A 20,522-nucleotide genomic window follows, 5' to 3' on the forward strand; every position below is an offset into this window, starting at 1 on the left:
CTTTCGATGCCCCAAAACATGCTTCATTGAAAACTTCATTTTAGAAACATCAAATATTGGTACGACCCTCAGTTTAATAATTTTACTGGTAAATTTGCTATCCTTATATGAGTTCAATATTAGTTTGTTTCACAAACAAAAAATTGAGTAAAGTTAACGGCCCAACATTTACCCCAAAAAGTCCTTCTGGTAAAAGCCATCACAAAGCTTAGTCTTATACCTGACAAAAATGATCTTAGAACCCACCTCCCAGCACTTTATCAACAAACTATTATGAATATTCAAATATGATTTGTGCAACATATATTCTTATAAAGGTGCCTACCCCGAACAAGAACTGTGCTTCTGTATGATTATTTTCACTATTTTGCACTAACCTTTCCAAGAGGGAAGACAAAGTTCACTTTGAAGACTGACGTAACAGTTCGGTTTAACATTCCATAAAAAATATCTGCACACACACACACACACATTTATGCATCACATTTCACTTTGGTAACACAAAGGTTGATTCAAAATCAAAATTGTTTTTGAGGGGCCCAAAATTTTGATATTTCTTCAACCTCTTTCTGGCCTTTCTTACAGGTGAGGCTAGAATTTGGGACTTTATTTACAAACTTTTGAAAGAAAGGAAAGTGAAAATTCCCCTCAATCAATTTTCTCATTACTTTTGAAAACAATCTTGTTTTCTCAATTTATTGGGGGGGGGGCATGGTCCCTGGTGCCCCCCTCCTCCCAGATCCCAAGTGTGCTAACATGGCTGTTGAAAAACAACCATATGTTAAATAAAGAAAGGAACACACAAAATCAACAAAACAAGGGCCTGAAATCGCAGGTGACATGTTTGTATCCCTAAAGCACATGCAATTTTGTTACAAAAACATTCAAACTACAATACCAATGACAAGTACTGTTATGCGACACCAGATACACGACACATTACAATTTGTGTTGATGTCAGAGCCATGGACAACCTGCAGGTACATGCACTATGGTATCCTTGCAGGAAAGGAATTAATGGTGGTTGCATTAGTCTGTATTGTTTCTACATGTATTTCTCATAACCATGACTTTGAACCCTGAACTGAACCCAGAACAAACACTAAACCATTGCTTCCTAAACACTGCTTTGCCCTTTGCCTGTAGCATCACCCTGCTGGAACCCATGGGGATGTCCTGTCATACAAATGGACCAACTACTTGCAAGGACTGTGAAAGTTATGACAATACCTTCCCCTGCCCAATTTCTCTACATTTCAGGAGGAAAGGCAGTGCAATTGCACATTCAACCCAAATACATGTACCTATGCATACATTGCACATGTCCAGTTTAGTCCATGTACAGTCCACTAACCAGTTAAAGATTTGGGAAGTGGTTACGTGTTGCAAACCCCACCCTGTTCAGCAGCTGACAATTCTTTATCACAACCCAAGCAAAACACGGCAAATTTGACTCACATGAGTATGTCCTACCTTTATCCCAACAGTATCTTACACTGCGGGGAGGGGGGATTATAGATTTCAAATTTTCCAAGGGAGGGAGAGGGTACATGCTTTTCCGCTGGACCACTTCAGTCAAGGCATGACCGAGTGAAGAAAGTTAGCTCAGCTCCATTTTCGGAAAGGCAACTACAATCATGCACACTGTTATCTGGGGCACATTCAACAGTACAATATTCATGCTGGTATTGGCACACCCTTTATACCTTTACTCTTGGTGATGTGCATACGTATGCAAAAAATTGTGCAACTGTGCCGCTGTAGTATGTACGTAAAGTGTTCCTGTAATGCTGGAAGATGAATTCTGAGTCGTAGACAAAATTAAGATAGCGGAGCGCAAATCACAGAATTCCCATTATTATTTGATTTCTGGTAATGAAAACAAGGATTATTTATCTGAGCACTCAAGGCACTACGGCTCGCAAGCCAAAAGAAACTTGTTGAGTGGAGACAATGAGAAGCAGTTAGAGTGTCTGAGTTGAGAGGAAAACTCAAGAGGAATATTCTGGGTAAAAACCAACAGAATCAGGTAGGGACTGAAAACTTAATCCATATGTGGACCGAGCCCGGAATCGAACCCAGGCCACAGAGCTGGAAGGCGAGGAAAGAACCACTATGCCAACCTAATTCCCCAAACGCCAACCTAACTCTCCTAACAAGACACTGAATTATTTCAACAAATCACAGGTTTTCTGGCTTTACCAACACAGAAAGACATCAAATTGTGTGGAAGAACAGACTTGTGCAATCCGTTCACATCAGATTTCATGGTAATCTGTTCTACAGATACAGTGTGCAGTGACTGGAACCTCCTTTGAGCTACGTGAGGTACATGTATTGAAAGCATGTGTGAAAAACTTCAGTCAAGCAGATGCATTTCCCAACAGCAGGAAACCTTGTTTCTACATATGTATTTTTACCAACAACAAATCAATAGCAAATTCTGCTTCACTAGTAATGGTGTGACAATGGATGCGTTGCGCTTTCCAAGGTTGAAACAAATGCTACACAATAACCCCCAATTATCATTTCCATTTTCACAAGGTGGATACAGGAACGGACATGTACCTGTACTTGGATATGTACTGAACGTCCATAACACTGGCCAATCAACTGCCATTCATATGTAAATATATACACTTGCGACCGATTGTCAATCCAATTTCCATTCTACAAACACAGGAAAAATATTAGGACCACCTTTTACATGTACAGGTAAATGTGTTTCTGCACTACATGTACATGTACTAGCAACTCCCATGGACTGCCTACTTTTGGTCTCTTTAAAATTATACTGCATATATTTGAATATACTGTATACATTGTATATTTCTTTGAAACATATACATGTACAAGGAGTAAAAGTAACAGTTTTATATGTCTCTGTGTTGGCTCTAAAATATATGTATCTTTAATACTGAACAAACAAGTTTTCATGAAATACTGAAAGTTTTCATACTACAGTTTCAAAAATTGCGATTCCTTTTAATTATCGGCAAAGCAAGCATAGCTGAGTGGGAAAGTTATCATCCTAAGCCCACTGGTAACAGCTGGAAAGCTTACATCACCGTTAATTTTCCATTGTAAAGGGAGACTTCGAGAAACTCGGTGGCGACAAACATGACGGTCCTTTTTGCCAGTTCTGAGCATGTGCACATTGTTTGGAGCATGTGTGCATAGTTCTGAGCACGTGCAATGCTGTGAAAAAGGACCAGTATGTCTGCTGCCACCAGTGTCTCAAAGTCTCCCATTACGGTCACAGGCTAAACGTGACAGGGGAAAATTTCAGTGGAACTGCCATCATTACACAGGAACCCCTATCAATTTGATGGGAACAGCACTGTGTTACAGAAAACTTGTGCAAATGCACTGCAAAATTTCAGCTTTCCACTGCACTTTGCATAACATAATATAAATGTACATGTAGCTGTGCGGTAACCAAACATACCCAGCAAATTAATACCCCTCTGGTGTAAAAAAAAAAGCCCAAGTGCACATGAGAATGGCAGCAAGCCTTACATTCATGGGTACATGAACATACAGGTACAAAGTTTTCATGCAGGCACAGAAGAAAAAGGTAAAACTAAAATTTGAAGATTTAATGAAAATGTGCTAGTAATTTCATCACTAGGCAAACACCAAAGGCTGCGTCTAAGAGCTTAAAAAATGGCTGGCATGAATATTCATGACATCACCTATTTACACTTCAAATGCTAATGTACTCGTACACCGTGGCTACATGTATGCATCATATTAAACATTCCTGTACAAAAAGGGTGTAAAAATTGTGTGAGCTAGTGCTCGGTGTTGTGCGACATTATGAACACAGACTTTTCTACAGCGTAGATATGAGACTCTGAGATGGGAGACATTTTCAGAGGTGCATCAGTTAAAAATGAAAGACAGAAAACTTGTCCACTTATAAGGTGAAAAATTACCTTTTCTCTGGATTTATCTACTTATATGAACAAAATACTGGACACCGTGCCGGGTACCATGTATCTGTGTATGGGCATTCATTTACAGATTGTTAAAAGTCTTTAAAACTAAATCTAGCACACTTCAAGAGCACACTTCTGTCTTTTCTGTAGCACATACCGGTACGTATGTACATGTACTGTACATTAACATGTCAAATTCCAAAGCAAACATGCTAAAGCAAAATGTCATAAGTTTTAAAATATTTTAAAATTCTTAAATAAGGAATGATTGTGTCATTGTAAAACCACAAAACTTGAAAGTCAGGTACCGCACATGTACAGTAGGTGTTGGTGGATCTAGCCTCGTTGCCCTGAACTAGGAAAAAAGCTCCAGTGCATCTTGTCTCAGACCAATATTCCTTGATTCCATGCTGACCCACTAATACATCCAAACCAGACTGATAAAGGAACATGCCATTACCAAACTGCATGACTACTGGAAGACAAAATAATGAAGCTTGAGTTTGGAAAACAGGTTGGGCATGCACCTGTTATCCAGTAGCTCCCTGAAGCACACCTGTCTTTGCCGTTGGGTCACCTGTTCACACAGCTGCATCTGAGGAGGGCTGCATACACTCTAGGTGTATAAATCGTAACGGAAACTTCATGCAAAACTGCAAGGTTTGGATCTCGTACCACGAACCTCCGGTAGGTTTTTTTCTCTCCAAGCAGCCTCTGGAGTCATCTTTCCACATCTCAAAATTAGATTTACTTCCTGAAGCATGGAAGAAGTCCACTTACTGATACGTAGGTGGGACAGTTAGGATTAGCTTTCTAAGATAATTAAGATTATTAAACATACATGTAAAAACAAAAACCGTCACAATATAACCTGACATGTAAGGTACATGTATGTGCATGCAACTTCATAGCTTCCCAGCACATATGATAAATAAAAATTGTAACAAAAACTTACCAATATCAATCTATCATAAATGTATCATGTGCAGTCAAGTTAAAGTACTCATCATGTATACATACTTGTACAACAGTACTGCAAACTACTTCTTCCAGCACTAACTGTGTCATTTGCTCTTTGCACAGAGTCACCAACTGTTTTCCATTGCTACTTGCTATGGTACATGATGGTTGCCAAGCTATGAAGCAAAGGCCCATTCCACCAATGGAAGCTTACCAGTGCAGCCATGCATGTACATGTACATGTACCACGGGCAAAATGTTTACCTCATTGATGCATGTATATGTACGCACTAATATGACTGCCACCAGCTCAGATCAATGACTAACCATAAAGTGCCTTATATCATCTCCTGCTCTCAAAAACACGAATCATCTAGGACAGGCACAACTTTTGAGTCAACCTCCTGAAAATCCGAGAGATGTATCTGGCTCAAAACATGTGGCTGTCCATCATTAAAAAAAAAATGTCTGCTGGTGACATATCTTCAGTAAGTTTTGAATGCTAACAGTCAGAAATCTTTCTGGATATTCAAGACAAAATATTTATTCAATAATTGACTGACGAAAAAGCCGCAAAAAAAATAATAAAAATCCGCTCATAAAATACTCTAAAATTCTGAAAGCATGATTTGTTTATTTCCTTTTGTTTCTAATGCAAATAAACATGAAAGACTGAAAGACTTTGCAGGTCACACCTGTGATCAGGCTTCATTCCTGAGGTGAGAAGTTCTCAAATCGCAGCAGAGTTTTCAGCTGCCAGGCATTGTCTGAACGTCACTCTGACTGCATTCACAGATACTCCAATACTGTCTCTCAAGGGAAGACCCAATGCTGGTTGCAATTTTAAATTTAAATGCCACCTCAACTTTGCTGAATCTCCTCTGCCACTGGCACCCAGTCTGGTTGCGTTACCGGCGCTGAAGGTAATGTGAGACTTTCCGAGTGCAGGGAGTCTTTACAGGAGCAGAACGGAAATGTACCACAGCACGGCTGCTTCCACGGACGAGGCAAGAGGCGCAGGACTCCAAACTGGTCTTGCTGCTTGACCACTCCACTCTGGTGCTCGGACACTGCATCCTGCATCCTCAGGATGACCTCTCTGACCACAGGGTCATTGGGGTCAAGGGGGCTCTGCTCTGAGGGGTCCCGGGTGAGGTCATAGACGACGGGAGGATCGTGTTGGATGACTGAGTAGCCTGTGCAGCGGCAGGCATAGGTGCCAAAGCACCCCATGGTGCCGTAAGGACCGGGCACATGCAGGACACTGCTGAAATGAACTTTGTACACACTGTCAGAATCTAGATACAGCAAAAGTGAAGAAAAAACAAATTGAGACCTGTGATTAAAAAAAAGGCAAGACTGACGTGTCCATGGATGTGCACGTGGTGACCATGGAGAGACTGCACATTTTCAGATAAAAATTTCTCCAGTGCTCACAAATGACGCAACAACTCCGAGGGGTACTGTTGCTTGGCATCGAAATGCCCTCTACTGATCACACACTAAGCTAATCAACAGCAAGTGTCAATAATGTTGGGAAATACTATGTACACTGCAATTGAAAGTCAAATTGAAATTCTCTTCACACTTTTACAGGGAATTTCGTTTTCATTTTACAAAACATGACAAACTTTCCCCCCAAACAGGAAAAGATTTTCACAGATTTTCAGCAAAGTGGGAACACCTTTTCACACCAATGGGAAATGATTTTCACGCCATGTACAATGTGCGTGTGAAATGACAGTGAATTCTTTTCACAAAATTTCTCATCCCAATTCACAGTGTTAACTTTGCAATGAACTGCATGCTACAGTACTTGCTCAAAGGATAACTCAGCTGGGTCCCCTTATGGTTCCTCACAGACCTGTAATAGTTACTGATGTGTACTAACAACCCAGTAATGTCAGTCCAAGCAGCCATTTTCTCTGTTTCTTCAGAATTTATTCAGGCATTATGATAAATAAACAACAAATGTCTCGCTTTCATGAGATAGTAAGTAATTTCATACAAAGTGACAGATGAAAAGTTCCATGCCAGATGTCATCTCATTAAATGTTTCCTGTTCACTGCATAGCACTGCACTGCACTACACTGCACTTGAAAAAAACATTGTTGTTTTCAAGTACTAAGGATCTCTGCCAAATATTGAACTTGTTAAGAGGGAATAAAGCTAGAGTATAGGCATCTCATGGTAGATGCACAAAGGGAAGATTATTAACTAAATGTAAGACTTAAGATACTTCAAGTTTTGTAAAATTTAAGGTTTCAGGAGAAATGTACTCAAAAAGTACTTGGCTGAGTACTTTTCTAGTACTTTTGTCACAAAAACATAATTTTCATTAAGCAGTGATGGTCTGACATCATTATTTGATAACATAATCTTATCCTTGTCTATGCACTATGAAATGCCCATGTTCTTAAGCTTTGTCCCTCCTAATAGCTCAACATTCAGCAGAGAACCTTGGTACTCGAGCAGTACTTGACTACAACGCTGTTTAGAAGCATTCATTCCTTGCACAACTTACTGCATGAAACAGTTAAAATACAGTGTAGGCATTCTAGACACACAACTTGAATACTAGTTCCTCGTACCTGAGGGTGTATAGCGAGCAGCATGCAGATAGCTTCCGCAGTAATGATACATGAACTCGTGATGGGGCCGGTTGTTCTCTCCTCTCAGTAGTGGCATTAGATCCTTTCCGTCGTACACTCTGTCGTTTGGAAGCTGTACACCTACGATACCAGCAATGGTAGGCAGCAAGTCTGGAAGCTGGGTGGGCTCTGAGATCTGAGACCCAGGGGCCACGACACCAGGATACTTGACGATGGTGGGCACACGGATACCTCCTTCCCAAGTACTGGCTTTCCCACCTACAGGTTTAAATTCAGATAGCACATGTAGATTAATTACAGATCTCATCTGATACCCGGAATCATATCCTCAAAGATAAAAAACTTACATAAAAACTTACCATTCCATGGGTAGATTTGCACTTCACTTTTGTTGCATATTTAGGATTATGCACAACCCAGAAGAGCAATTATACTACAAAGGCAAAACATTACTTTTGAAGAAAGAAGACTTTTCAACAAGAACCTTCCTAAACACCTGCTAAAATCTGCTAAAATCTTCTAATGAACTGGAGACCCAAAGGTGCAATATCTAGGACAGGACCTTTCTTGGGGTGTGAAAGTCAGTACAAAATATCAGTAGCTACATACATACATGTGGGCTTCCAATCCCCACCAAATATCCCTGTGTAGTCCTCAAAACCCTGTGATAGATTTTATTAAGTACATGTATCTGGGAGGGTTATGGTTTGGAAATATGGGTCCACTTACAGTTGATTATTGCTACAGTTCCCATCCTAACAATCAAACATACCATGCAGGAATCATCATGTATATCAGCAGTAGCACTAGACGTTCCTTGCCGTTGTCAGGAAACCAATAAAAATGGTCACAAGGTTTTTTGCAGTTACGTGACTACAGTACACAATGTGTGACAAAGAACAAATTGAATGTTCGCTATAACTAATTCAATATAACTCTAGATTCAAATATCAAATTGACATTGAACACCTTTGAAGATCCCATTCCAGCCGCCCTCTCTCTCTCCATCTTCAGAGAATTCTTCCACATGACCCCCGTTGTCTGAAGTCAGGTAAATGAATGTGTTGTCATCCACGCCCAGCCGCTTGAGAGCAGCCAAGACTTCTCCAACACTCCAGTCCATCTCCTCCACGACGTCCCCATACAGGCCATGCTGACTGTGGTTCACGAAGTGCTCGGACCTGAAGAGGGCGGTGTGGGCCTGCAGGAAGGACACCACCAGCAGGAAGGGCTGGTCGTGGGCCTGCTCCAGGAAGTCGATGGCTCGGTGGTTCAGCCTCTCTGTGAGGCAGTCGTACTGGAGGGGCTGCTCAACCACCCTCTGGTTCTCCATCAGCACACAGTTCATCATGCGCACCGACTTGATAAAGGCAAAGAAGCCGCCGCACAGCACGGCCGCCATGGCCACGCACATGACAAAGCCTGAGGGTCCGATGTAGCCATGCTTGCGCACTGTGTATGCTGCCCACAGGAGCACCAGGAAGGTGAGGACTATGTCCCGATAGATGTGGGGATCCCAGGCAACAAAAACATTGCTCTTGCCACCACAGTCCCGGAGGTTTGTCAGAGGCAGGCCAAAGAAGTAATCAAAGCCCTGACCATTGGGGTGGGAGCACTCCGTCTCTGTCTCACACATTGAGCCCAGATGCCATTTTCCTGGATGGAAGATATCAAATAAATATCAAAGATTTGTTGCTGCAATGCTCCTAAAGCAAACATTAAGTTTGCCTCAGCGTGCCTCACTTACAGGGCATTGAGTGTGAAAACATCAGTCATTCCATAGAGGCAGCATATACGGTATTCAGCATATATAAAGATGGTCCTTTATACATGTACATGCAGTTTGAAAAGCCCCAAAATCTTCTGTATGAAATATTAGAATGAGAACAGTCATAACGTTCTGTTATACTGTTTGCCTATACTACATGTACATATGTACATGTAAGTCCCCAAAATGTGTTCCTTTGGCATGGAAAAATTTGGGGGTTAAACAAAATTTTGTTAAAGTACTGACCAGTTTTTCAAACCTGTGTATTTCAGTATTAGCATGGTTGGTGCAAATCAAAAATACATGTACATGTATCATGACAAAGGCATTCAAATACTGATTGTCACATCTGTCTTTGTTAATACAAAGGGGTAACTTGTGAAATGTACGTGTATTCCACTCAAACATGTAACAAATTGCTGATCCTCTACTGTCTCTCAAGAATACCCCGATCAATATCAGAGGCTGATGGACAGCACTATGGTACCTACACATACCTACAAGTCCAGTAGAATAGCCAGATTCCTTCAACAACTCGGCAATTGTGGTCTCATTAGATGGGAGTCCGGCCTTCGCGGAGAGAAAGGTAAACACTCGCATGATGTGCCTTGAACCCATTCCTACGTAAACAAGCAAACAACACTGTCAAAAATGGAGAAGAGATCTACAGGGGAGTCAGGTTGGCGCAGTGTTTCTTTCCTTGCCTTCCACCTCTGGGGGCCTGGGTTCGAATCCGGTTCGGTGCTAAATGAGCTGTTGAATTTTCATATATAAATAAATAAATAGATAAATCAATCAACAAATAAACAGTACTATATGCAGAGCTTAACAACACAGGGCCAGATACAATGTACCAGTAACTACCAGGTACATGTACCAACAGAACGTTTTTATATGCGTGTATGTTTCTGTACATGGTATTCCATTCTTACCATATCTGATGGGCAGCCGTCCAGTCATGAGCGCTGCTCGACTCGGTGTACACAGCGGTAGAGCCAGATGGTGGTTGAGTTTGGCACCCTCCTGGGCTAAACGGTCAATGTTCGGGGTCTTCATGGTGTCGTTCCCAAAGCAGCCCAGATCACCCATTCCCACATCGTCCATAATGAATATGACAAAATTAGGCTTTTTTTTGGATGTACATGTATCTGTTGTGCCAGCACAGAATATTTGACAACAAGTGGCAAGAGTCAGGGTTGAAAATAACCAAGTCAGCTCCATTTTCGTGGTATTGCACAAGAAATATAAAATATTGAAAAGGTGAAGCACACTCCGACTTTCGGGTATGTAGGTAGTGGGGCAAAAAATGAGGCGTTCATGCACTGTATACGTGTACTTCCAAAGATTAGTGTCGCAACTAGAAAAGAGAAAGTATGGCCAATCCTTGTCTGCTTTCACTATAGATCCATATCCAGGCTAGAGGATTGGTTTTAGCCGTTGAAACACTCAAGATTTCCTGTTCTGCTGTTCTGACATCGATGATTTCCGACAGGTATTCTCAGCTGGGTGCAATTTTGGATGTAAATATAAGTTTCGTCTCTTGGGTGGTTTCACTGGTCCTGAGAGGGCAACCGCCTACATTTAGAAACAAAAACCAACCAAATCTGTAAGCATAAAGGCTTTACATGTACTTGCCATCACATATCAAACAAGTCAGCAGTGAATTTGACTCTGATTCTTTACATAACATTTCTTCATTCACATGCTCCAGTACACAGCAGATGGTATACTGGGTGAAAGTGAAATTGATATGCATGTATGTGCCGGTGTACACGTACATGTATGTCAAAAGTTCATTCAAGTTACTGCGATGGTAGCTACATGTACTTCTACAGCCCCAGGATTTGTTGGAGTGTGAACTTCAACACAGATGGGAAACGAATCCCAGGTTGAACCACATCTACAGGTATATATGAGACAGACATGCAGCAGTGCTTCAAGGACACAACTTGTAGTGTGAGTTGTAGGCCTGCAATAGTAATCCAGTCATTTATTCACCAGTGTAACCATAAACAAACACCTTGAAAACAAACACCTTGTATAATAAATACAACAGTCCGCAGTTCATGCAAAACATACCGGTACGTGAGAGCGGGACACATAACACATGTCAATGCAATGTTTACAGTGTACAGCAATACTCGTGAACTTGAATACGTTGAGTACAGCAATACTCATGACCTGAATCCTAACCCACGATACAGAGCCACGCTTTGGGTCAAAAAGATCATACAAAATTGACAACGTATGATTTGTAAATCAGACTCACCCAGTCCTGGATGATTATAATAACTTGCACAAAGCAGGCTATTTCATAATACTGTTGATTATGCTGGATAAATATGATTAGCTTCCTGCTTGAGAGCATTGACAGTCCACCTGTTAAGCCTAGGCCGTTCCAGATCGCTGACATGCACAGGAAAATGTGCCTGTCAAGTGAGGGCACACTTGCATCCTCCACATTACTGTATAACCTTTGAAAATTATACATTTTTATTGAACCAGTACATGTGTGTACCAACTAGCGTACATGTACATTGTACATCTACTGTACAGTGTACATGTACATTTACATGTATCAAGTGACTGGGAGTGTTCATCATTTCTGTACTAAAGATCAACAACGACATGTATAAATTTACATATCATTAACTCTCCAGTGATTGGCAAGTTTTATCAAATCCCTTCACAACATCCAGTTATTTGTTTAAGCTTCAACTGCAATGTACATGTACATGCAGGTGCAATGAAGAACAACCTGGAAAAAGATTATCTAGTTGTACATGTACAGTGTATCAGTGCTAAATCACCTACTCACTTTCTCTTTCAGAACTGATACTTTTCCGAAGTTGGAAATGAAAAAAAAAATTGATGGCAGTTTAGGTGAAGAAAGATGCCGGTACATGTATACATGAACAATGTACGGTATGTACATGTATATTAACAACGGAAGTTGTTAATGCTTCACTGAAGACTTTCTCAGGAGTACTGGTAGCAAGAAGAACTGTACTGTCAGACTGTATGGACTCGATCTGTCTTCTATTTGTACTGGTAGTTTGTGTTTAACCAGCGGTAGGTGTAATGCCGTATGGTACCCCCCCAGTATATGCATGTGCGTGTACTTGAACAGAAGTCAGACGTGGTATGCAGGCCCTGGCCTCATCTACAGTGAACATGTACACGTACAATACTTCTGCTCAGGAAATTAGGAAGGCAAAAAAGTTTACACCTGTAGGTATTCAAAACTGAAACTTGAGCTTTCAAACAAGAAACACATCAACTGTTTATTTTCAAGTAAAATACCTGCGCATACAGAGTAGTACTTGAACCAATATGTACATTGTACATGCACAGGAACAGGTCTGTACATGTGTCATTTGTACATAAACCAACATGCACGGTCCATTGCCTGTTGATAAAAACATCCAGGAAGGGTTTTATCCTCAGCATTGAGAATGGGGTATTGTCTGGAAAAGAAAATCAGGACGTCCAAGGTACGAAGGATTTTACAGGTAAATGTACATGTACTTTCAAGCAATGTGTCCAACATGGCCTACAAACATGACAGGGTAAGCATGATGCCCAGATAGTGAGATACATGTACAGTACTGGTATCCCCTCTGTCCCCCTCAAGCCCCGCAGGTACATGTACATGTACAAATTACATGTACATGTATAAGTATGACAAAGTGAGCCTTTACTTTGAGTAATTTCCAAACTACAGGAACCGTATACAGGTACATGTACTGTACGTGCATATGCATGTACATGTACCAGGCTAAGTATATGTACATGTTCACTGTACATTTGTATAAATGTACAGTACATGTATGATTGTGCGGTACGTTCTGTAAAAAACCCATGTACATGTTCACGAACATGCCAGTAGGTACATGTACACGAACATGCCAGTAGGTACATGTACACGAACATGCCAGTAGGTACCGGTACATGTACATGTATGACGCATTCTGGCTGAAAAACGAGTTTCTTGAACTTGTACACTGTAATATGCAGATGGGGAAAATCAAGTTGAAAGAAATAGCAGGACGGTGGAAATACATGTATTGGCAGGGCAGCAAAACTTTGCAGAGTGGCACAATATTTAGACAGGTTGGCCCACCCTGCTAAAAACTCACAGGGAAAACATCGCAAGGATAACAGGTTGGCCCACCCTGCTAAAAACTCAGTCACAGGGCAAACATTGCAAGGATAACAGGTTGGCCCACCCTGCTAAAAACTCAGTCACAGGGCAAACATTGCAAGGATAACAGGTTGGCCCACCCTGCTAAAAACTCACAGGGAAAACATCGCAAGGATAACAGGTTGGCCCACCCTGCTAAAAACTCAGTCACAGGGCAAACATTGCAAGGATAACAGGTTGGCCCACCCTGCTAAAAACTCAGTCACAGGGCAAACACTACAAGGATAACAGGTTGGCCCACCCTGCTAAAAACTCACAGGGAAAACACTGCAAGGAGAACAGGTTGGCCCACCCTGCTAAAAACTCAGTCACAGGGCAAACATTGCAAGGATAACAGGTTGGCCCACCCTGCTAAAAACTCACAGGGCAAACACTGCAAGGAGAACAGGTTGGCCCACCCTGCTAAAAACTCACAGGGAAAACACTGCAAGGAGAACAGGTTGGCCCACCCTGCTGAAAACTCACAGGGAAAACACTGCAAGGAGAACAGGTTGGCCCACCCTGCTAAAAACTCACACGGAAAACACTGCAAGGATAACAGGTTGGCCCACCCTGCTGAAAACTCACAGGGAAAACACTGCAAGGAGAACAGGTTGGCCCACCCTGCTGAAAACTCACAGGGCAAACACACACTGCAAGGATTAACAGGTTGGCCCACCCTGCTGAAAACTCACAGGGAAAACACATAAGGATAAAGCATGTCTTAATTTTGCAAAAAAAATTCCTAAGGTGGATTACATGTACTGCTGGTTAAACTATAGTGCGTACATGTGCACTGTACATACGTGCATTTCTGTAATACAGGCAATTCATACATGTAATAGCTCGCTTCCAAGAGTTTGCAATGCACTGACCAATCACAATGCATGCAATTTGTCGACCCAATGCGCATTTGGAAAGGATCGACAGATTTCGGGCACTGTGATTGGCCAATGCATAGCAAACTCTTGGAGGTGCACTATTAAATTGTGAATCGCCTGTATTACCCACAAACATGTTTGCATACGATGTACCGGTACATGTAGGTACATGTATGATATACATGTAGGTGTACATGTGTACATGTATTTTGTAATGTGTATGTCTATTTACACATGTACATGTACCGGTATTTTGTAATGTGTATGTCTATGTACACAGTACATGTATGGTTTAACACAGATCAATGACTTTGAGCAGAAATAAAAAACTTTAGCCTTCTGTGTTACAAGCAAACACTTGCTAGCAGATAATGAAGATAGGCAATGTCAACTTACAAATCTGATACAGCTGGCCAAAAATAACATTACAGTGATCAAAAATAGCATTACAGTGATCAAAAATAGTGCACCTGGATCTAAATTTGACACACTTTCTGAAGTGGACAACTGAAGCAAATCAAACAGTTGAGGTGGCAATGAACTTTAGGCAAACATTAGATCACATCTTGCCAGAAAAGTCTGTCAAAAAGTTACTACTTTAATGAACATCAGAGTCTGCAGTACCGTACACTGGCAGACTCTTCAATGTTCTCTCCAAATTTCTTGTGAGGCTTTCTTCACAAATCCACTAGGATATCCAAATAACTACATCCATGTAAGTAAAGCCTCCAAAATACACCTGGATAAGCTTTAGGTGCTGGAGAAATGTACATGTACTGTATGCTGTAGTACATACAGGTACTCTACATGTTAGCGGACGAAGTTTGGAAAAGCTTTTCCAAGTACATGTACATCTACATGTTACAAAGTAACAGCACAAAACCCATTTCCTCCAAAGAACAAACTGCCTCAAAACATTTCACCTTTGTTTAGATGCAGCCTGCAATAGTTATGCCTCCCATGTACAAACCTGAGTGTGAGCCTACTGTACATGTACAAGTACATTTTGTACAATTTTGTTATGGTAAATATGGACAGTACCAGTGTGCAGGTACAGTCGGTACATTGTAACTGTATTACCGTATGTGTATGTAAACACAGATTTCACTAAATCATTGTGAATTGAAGAGGGTTAAAGGGATTTACATGTATGCCATGAAATTAAGGTACCTGGTACCTGTACAATGTACATGTATATTACTGCAACCCAAGAAATTGCACATTTGTGTTTCAGTCAACCTTACCTTCAATTTTTGTTTTACTATTTTAATCTACATTTGAATCCGGTTTGTTTTTTTTAAGCTAATGCAAATTTGCATACATGTACCGGTACATTCATGAACAAAACTATGTTATCCTAGGCACCGAACCTCAATGTTGCATTGATTTGTGCACAAAAAACTGCTGGCATTCTAAAAATATTTTGATACGTGTACTCAATTCTTAGGGAGTTTAGAAATTTTTACTGTTCACTTAATTCAGTAACTCCAAAAGATTTGTTTTCAAACACCGAAGAAGAGTATAAAGACATGAAAGATGCACAAAAAGTGAGGCTCAGAAAATTCATTGCAGGGTTCCTTTAACCATGTTAGCTCTGTCTGAGTTGAATTGTCAACTAATACATGTACAAGTACATGTGTAAGCTACTCATTAACAGTATACACGCCCAGTCCTCTTACCAGTCCATATACATGTAGTTATCACAGGCATCACAAATTTAGTACAGACCAGCACTTTCTTACCAATTACATGTACCTGCACCATGCCCACTTCACAAATACGGCATACTGTACATGTGTACTGTGCATATATTTCTTACCCGCAAAACTTCATTTGGTGGTGAGTTGAAACTGTACAGTGTATTTACATATGGTATACTACAAGTTACGAACTGTGCACTGAGTGTGTACTGATATGGTAGACTACAAGTTACGTACTGTACACTAAGTGTGTACTGTACCAGTATTTAACGAATACATGTAAATTCAAAATTTTGCAAAATTACAGGAAGGCGACACTGTAACAGAGAACTACAAAAAAATAATTGAAGCATAATCAAACAGCACATGCAAAGATTGATAAAATGAATTGTTCTGTCAAGGCCAGGCTGACGTGGCTACTGTTAATGAAATTAACGTCATCATTTCATCCCAGAGATTCTTGTCCACATGAGCTCTGCATCAACTCATCATGCAAAGAAAGGCAAGCATATCAAGGTCTGGATATGCAGTCATTATGCTACTAATATACAGGTGTACGTGTGCAGTCTGCACATGTACTTGTACATGTAGGTGGTTGGATGACTGACCTAGTGTACAATCATTTACATCAATCCCCTTGAGATCATCTACAATGTATCAGGAAAAGGGACACATGCTATGATCCAAGACAGGAGCCAGACTCAGTGACACTGAATGGAAAGGCTGCCTTCTGTATTACAGTATTAATTGTAAAACCTGAAAATGCACAGAATTTGATTCAAGACCAGCAGAGAAGAAAGATGACACACTGCTTTTGCAAAAATACAAAATGTATATACATGTATGAACAATACATGAAAATGTACAGTACATGTACCAGTATAGAGGGATCCCAATGCGATGCTTTAAACGGCGATCTGCGCACTTCCGCGTTTGGAAACGAGGCTGTACATGTACATGTATGTGTCAGCTTCAATTCTTAATACGATAAGACGATTCCAAGTAAGGAGTTAAGAAACAAAATACATAAAGGAGTGCTAAATTCAGACTTTTCTGGCTGCAAATTTTTGTTGAAGAGTCTTTCAGGATGACTCGACACGTAAAATCAAAAGAAAAAATAATGACAATTGACTGCGAACTGAAGTACATGTACCTGCGATGGTCGTGCATTTTGTGCAGTGGGCGTACATGTAGTTTAAACTGAAGTGGCATCACACTTACAAACCGGATACTCCATGTACCGTGTGGACTCCGCGGGCGCGCACGACAAAGTTCAACACAGAGAGCCTCGGTTTTGATGCAGATATGCGCAGACAGCGCTAACGTGAAATCCCTCTATTGCTTGGACTTGTGGGTAGGCATACACAGCATTCAGCGGACAAGTTCTTTTGTAAGGGAAATTTGAAGCGAGTTGTGGGGACATTTTTGAGTCGCCACAACGTTTTCGGTCCCCACAAAATACAGGTGAAATGTTGAGTGTACATGTATGTCCCCACAACTACGGTGCGGGAGCGTGTGATGTCTGACTACTAAACACAAAATTTGTAAAACCTCATTTCAGTAATGCATCTTAAATCTTGCCATTGTTCCTCCTTTAGTCATGAATACTCGACCCGATTGCAACAGCTCACATTTTTTTTGATATATGTTTTCCAACTGAGGACGTCCTTGATTGCATATATGTATCAAAAGAGTACAGTACATGTGTACCTTATACTCCTATCCGCATTACCCGGTCAAAGGGGCTACACACTTGTTGAAATGTACAGTGTGCATATGACAAACACACATGTAAAAAGGAAAGTTACCGGTATGGGGACACTTTGTGTCCCCACAATGTTTTCTGACTTTTCTGACCAAAGAAACAGTCCCCTTAATGTAGGAAAGCCTACCCACACACACTTAATGGGTAAATCATACATGTACATGTATTTATATGCTTACATGTACATGTACATGTACATGTATGTACATCCTCCAACTTGGCAGAACTTGACCCACCAGGTATGATTTTGCATGTAAATTTTTTTACCAGTTCTTATCACTGTGATCCAGCCCAGTCTACCACGCACACATATGCATAAATTTGTACTTGACTGGGTTTTTTAAGTCACCAAACCAAGCAGTAATAGGAAAAGCAGGAAGTAATAACTTTTATCAGTGCAAGTACTGTACGTGTGTACATACATACCGGTATGTACATGTACATGTTCTATTATGATCAATATAATACATGTACAGTACATGTAGCTTCTCACATATAGGAGTATCTCCAGCCACGATTTAGCAAGATTTAAGAGAAAATATACAATGTACATGTACATGTATCGTGGAGTATGTATCGTGATCGGGGAGTACCCTAAAAATGTCTATTGATGTAACAGATACATGTTAATGTATTTGTGCATCCATCAAATTCTCATTGTGAAACTCCTCGACAAAATTATGCACTGACATTTATTTACTGTCGATGATCGATCGTCCCTTCAACATTTTTCTTTTTTCAGCTTCCGGTACATGTACATGTACATGTATGTGCGAATTAAAAGCTTTTCCAGGGAGAATGCGGGAAAAATGTCAAGAGAGCATAAAGTTTTACTTTACAGACTACAAATAAAAATGATCCGGTCGAAATTGTCTAGAAAATGGATAAATGATTGCTGTTCATTTGTGATTGATGTTGGACGTCTGATACGGGCATTAATGACGACTTCAATCAACTTTCGCCGAGAGGGCATTATCAAAAATATGGAGCCTGAAAAAGTACCGGTACTGCGCTCTTTACAGTGTGTTTTTAAAAAAAAGGAAACCAAGATTAGTTTTTTAATATCTTGGACATGGTTAAATATTTTAGAAACTGGCAAAAACCATTTATTAATTAATTTCTTATGACACCAAGAAATCCTATTTACTGTCGCAGGGGTCCATTTTGGGATCTTTATTTTTTTCAATGTATATTAATGATTTTGATAAATCTTCTAATATACTATCTTTCATTTTATTTGCTGATGATAGTAGTCTATTTTAAAACCACCGTGATATAAATGTGCTTTTCAATACCGTTAACCAAGAAATGGAAAAATATCATCATCATGAATTAAAGCTAATAAGTTAACTCTTTATGTTAAAAAATTAATTTCATGTTTTTTAATAACAGGCACTATCAGGAACTTCCTGTTGTCAGTGTGGATGGAATTAACATTACAAAAACAGACTGTATCAAATTTTTGGGCACATACATTGATGATGGTCTTACATGGAAACAGCATGTTAATCACATTGCCACTATTGTATCGAGAAACATACGTGAAGGTATGATTTCTAATATGAAATGGTTCTTTCCCCACAATATATTAATGGTTTTACACAACACCCTTATATTACCATACATTTCACATGGAATTCTTACATGGGGCAATAGTGGTGTTGGTCATATTAACAGAACATTAGAATTATAGAAAAAGGCTTTACATACATGTATAATAATGTTAACTTTCATGAGCATAGTTATCAGGTAATCCTCTTTTTTAACAATTTTAATACTATGAAAATCACTGACATCTACTCTTTCCAGTTGGGCTCTTTCATGTATCATGTGTATCAACTCAATAACTCTCAGCTACCGCAATCAATTTGCTCGATGTTTTTAAGAAATGAAGATTTTCTTCACCACTTTACACAAGGTAAAGTGATGAATTCCATCACTCGTTCGCACTGTACTCTACTAAGCTCAATATCTATTTTGAAACTCTTGGGTCCCAAGTTATGGAGTTCCATGGATCTTTCCTTGAAATACTAGTCTCTCAGCATTCAAACACAAATATAAAAGTAAATTACGAATTAACTATGTACTGTTAGTAACAATTAATTTCTTTCTCACGGGGTTGCATCATATCACGCAAAGGCTACATGGTCATGTAGGCCTACATCATACATGTACCGGTACATGTGCTGTATTTAGGCCTAATATTTGTTGTGTTATTTGTAAAGTGTTAGTGTGTTGTTATGTTAGGCCTACTTACATTCAATCCAAACATCACAAGATCAGACAAGATACCGGCCGGCAGTCCTGACTCCCTCTCGTACACAAAATGGGTGGGCTAGACGGTACATGTACATCACTAGCACTACATGTGCACCGCACTGCACCGATCGATTTCCAGTGTGGTGTAGCTTTTCCACAAACGCTACATCGCCTTGTGGATGCTATTATATTATATGATGCTATGCTGATCAGGGTACCTTCACAATCGTTCACAAACATGACAAATCCATTTTGTAACGTCGTGAGGGGCGCAAAAGACAAAGTTTGGCACAGTAATCAAAATAGGTTCTTTAATCATTCTAACCCGCACAAAATGATAACAAAAATCAAAATGTTTAAAAAATAAAAATCCAGAGCTTAGTCGTTTTTGAAAAAAAAAGTAAGAAAATGGTAATAATGATGTCCTTACCCATTGAAAAAAATGTTTTCGT

At 40.1% G+C, this 20,522-nt stretch overlaps 1 protein-coding gene across 2 annotated transcripts; it reads right to left on the reverse strand.

The window, feature by feature from the left end:
* Nucleotides 1-702: 702 nt before the first annotated feature.
* LOC110986317 (steryl-sulfatase-like) lies at nucleotides 703-20,280 on the reverse strand. Of its 2 annotated transcripts, none has more exons than XM_022248090.2 (6): nucleotides 20,069-20,280; nucleotides 10,215-10,857; nucleotides 9,780-9,902; nucleotides 8,484-9,170; nucleotides 7,494-7,772; nucleotides 703-6,199 (listed from the first exon to the last, which is right to left on the reverse strand). In XM_022248090.2, the coding sequence occupies exons 2-6, from the start codon at nucleotides 10,501-10,503 to the stop codon at nucleotides 5,763-5,765; spliced, it is 1,815 nt and encodes a 604-aa protein (XP_022103782.2). In that variant the 5' UTR covers nucleotides 10,504-10,857; nucleotides 20,069-20,280; the 3' UTR covers nucleotides 703-5,762. The 2 variants fall into 2 exon arrangements, with proteins under 2 accessions (XP_022103782.2, XP_086991948.1); XM_087135822.1 differs by lacking the exon at nucleotides 20,069-20,280 and adding an exon at nucleotides 11,552-11,831.
* Between the last annotated feature and the right edge of the window lie 242 nt (nucleotides 20,281-20,522).

The sequence above is a fragment of the Acanthaster planci genome, linkage group LG01 (genome assembly GCF_054643075.1).
Source record: "Acanthaster planci isolate LZ-2023a linkage group LG01, COTS_SCS, whole genome shotgun sequence".
In the NCBI taxonomy this organism is placed as follows: domain Eukaryota; kingdom Metazoa; phylum Echinodermata; class Asteroidea; order Valvatida; family Acanthasteridae; genus Acanthaster; species Acanthaster planci.

Bases quoted from the DNA above. Each gene is read 5' to 3' on its own strand.
- LOC110986317 (XM_022248090.2), bottom strand. From the start codon at position 10,503: ATGGAGCTGACTTGGTTATTTTCAACCCTGACTCTTGCCACTTGTTGT. The intron at 9,903-10,214 runs GTAAGAATGGAA...TTGTTTACGTAG, and splicing joins ACGGCTGCCCATCAGATATG to GAATGGGTTCAAGGCACATC. The intron at 9,171-9,779 runs GTATGTGTAGGT...TCTTCCATCCAG, and splicing joins CTATTCTACTGGACTTGTAG to GAAAATGGCATCTGGGCTCA.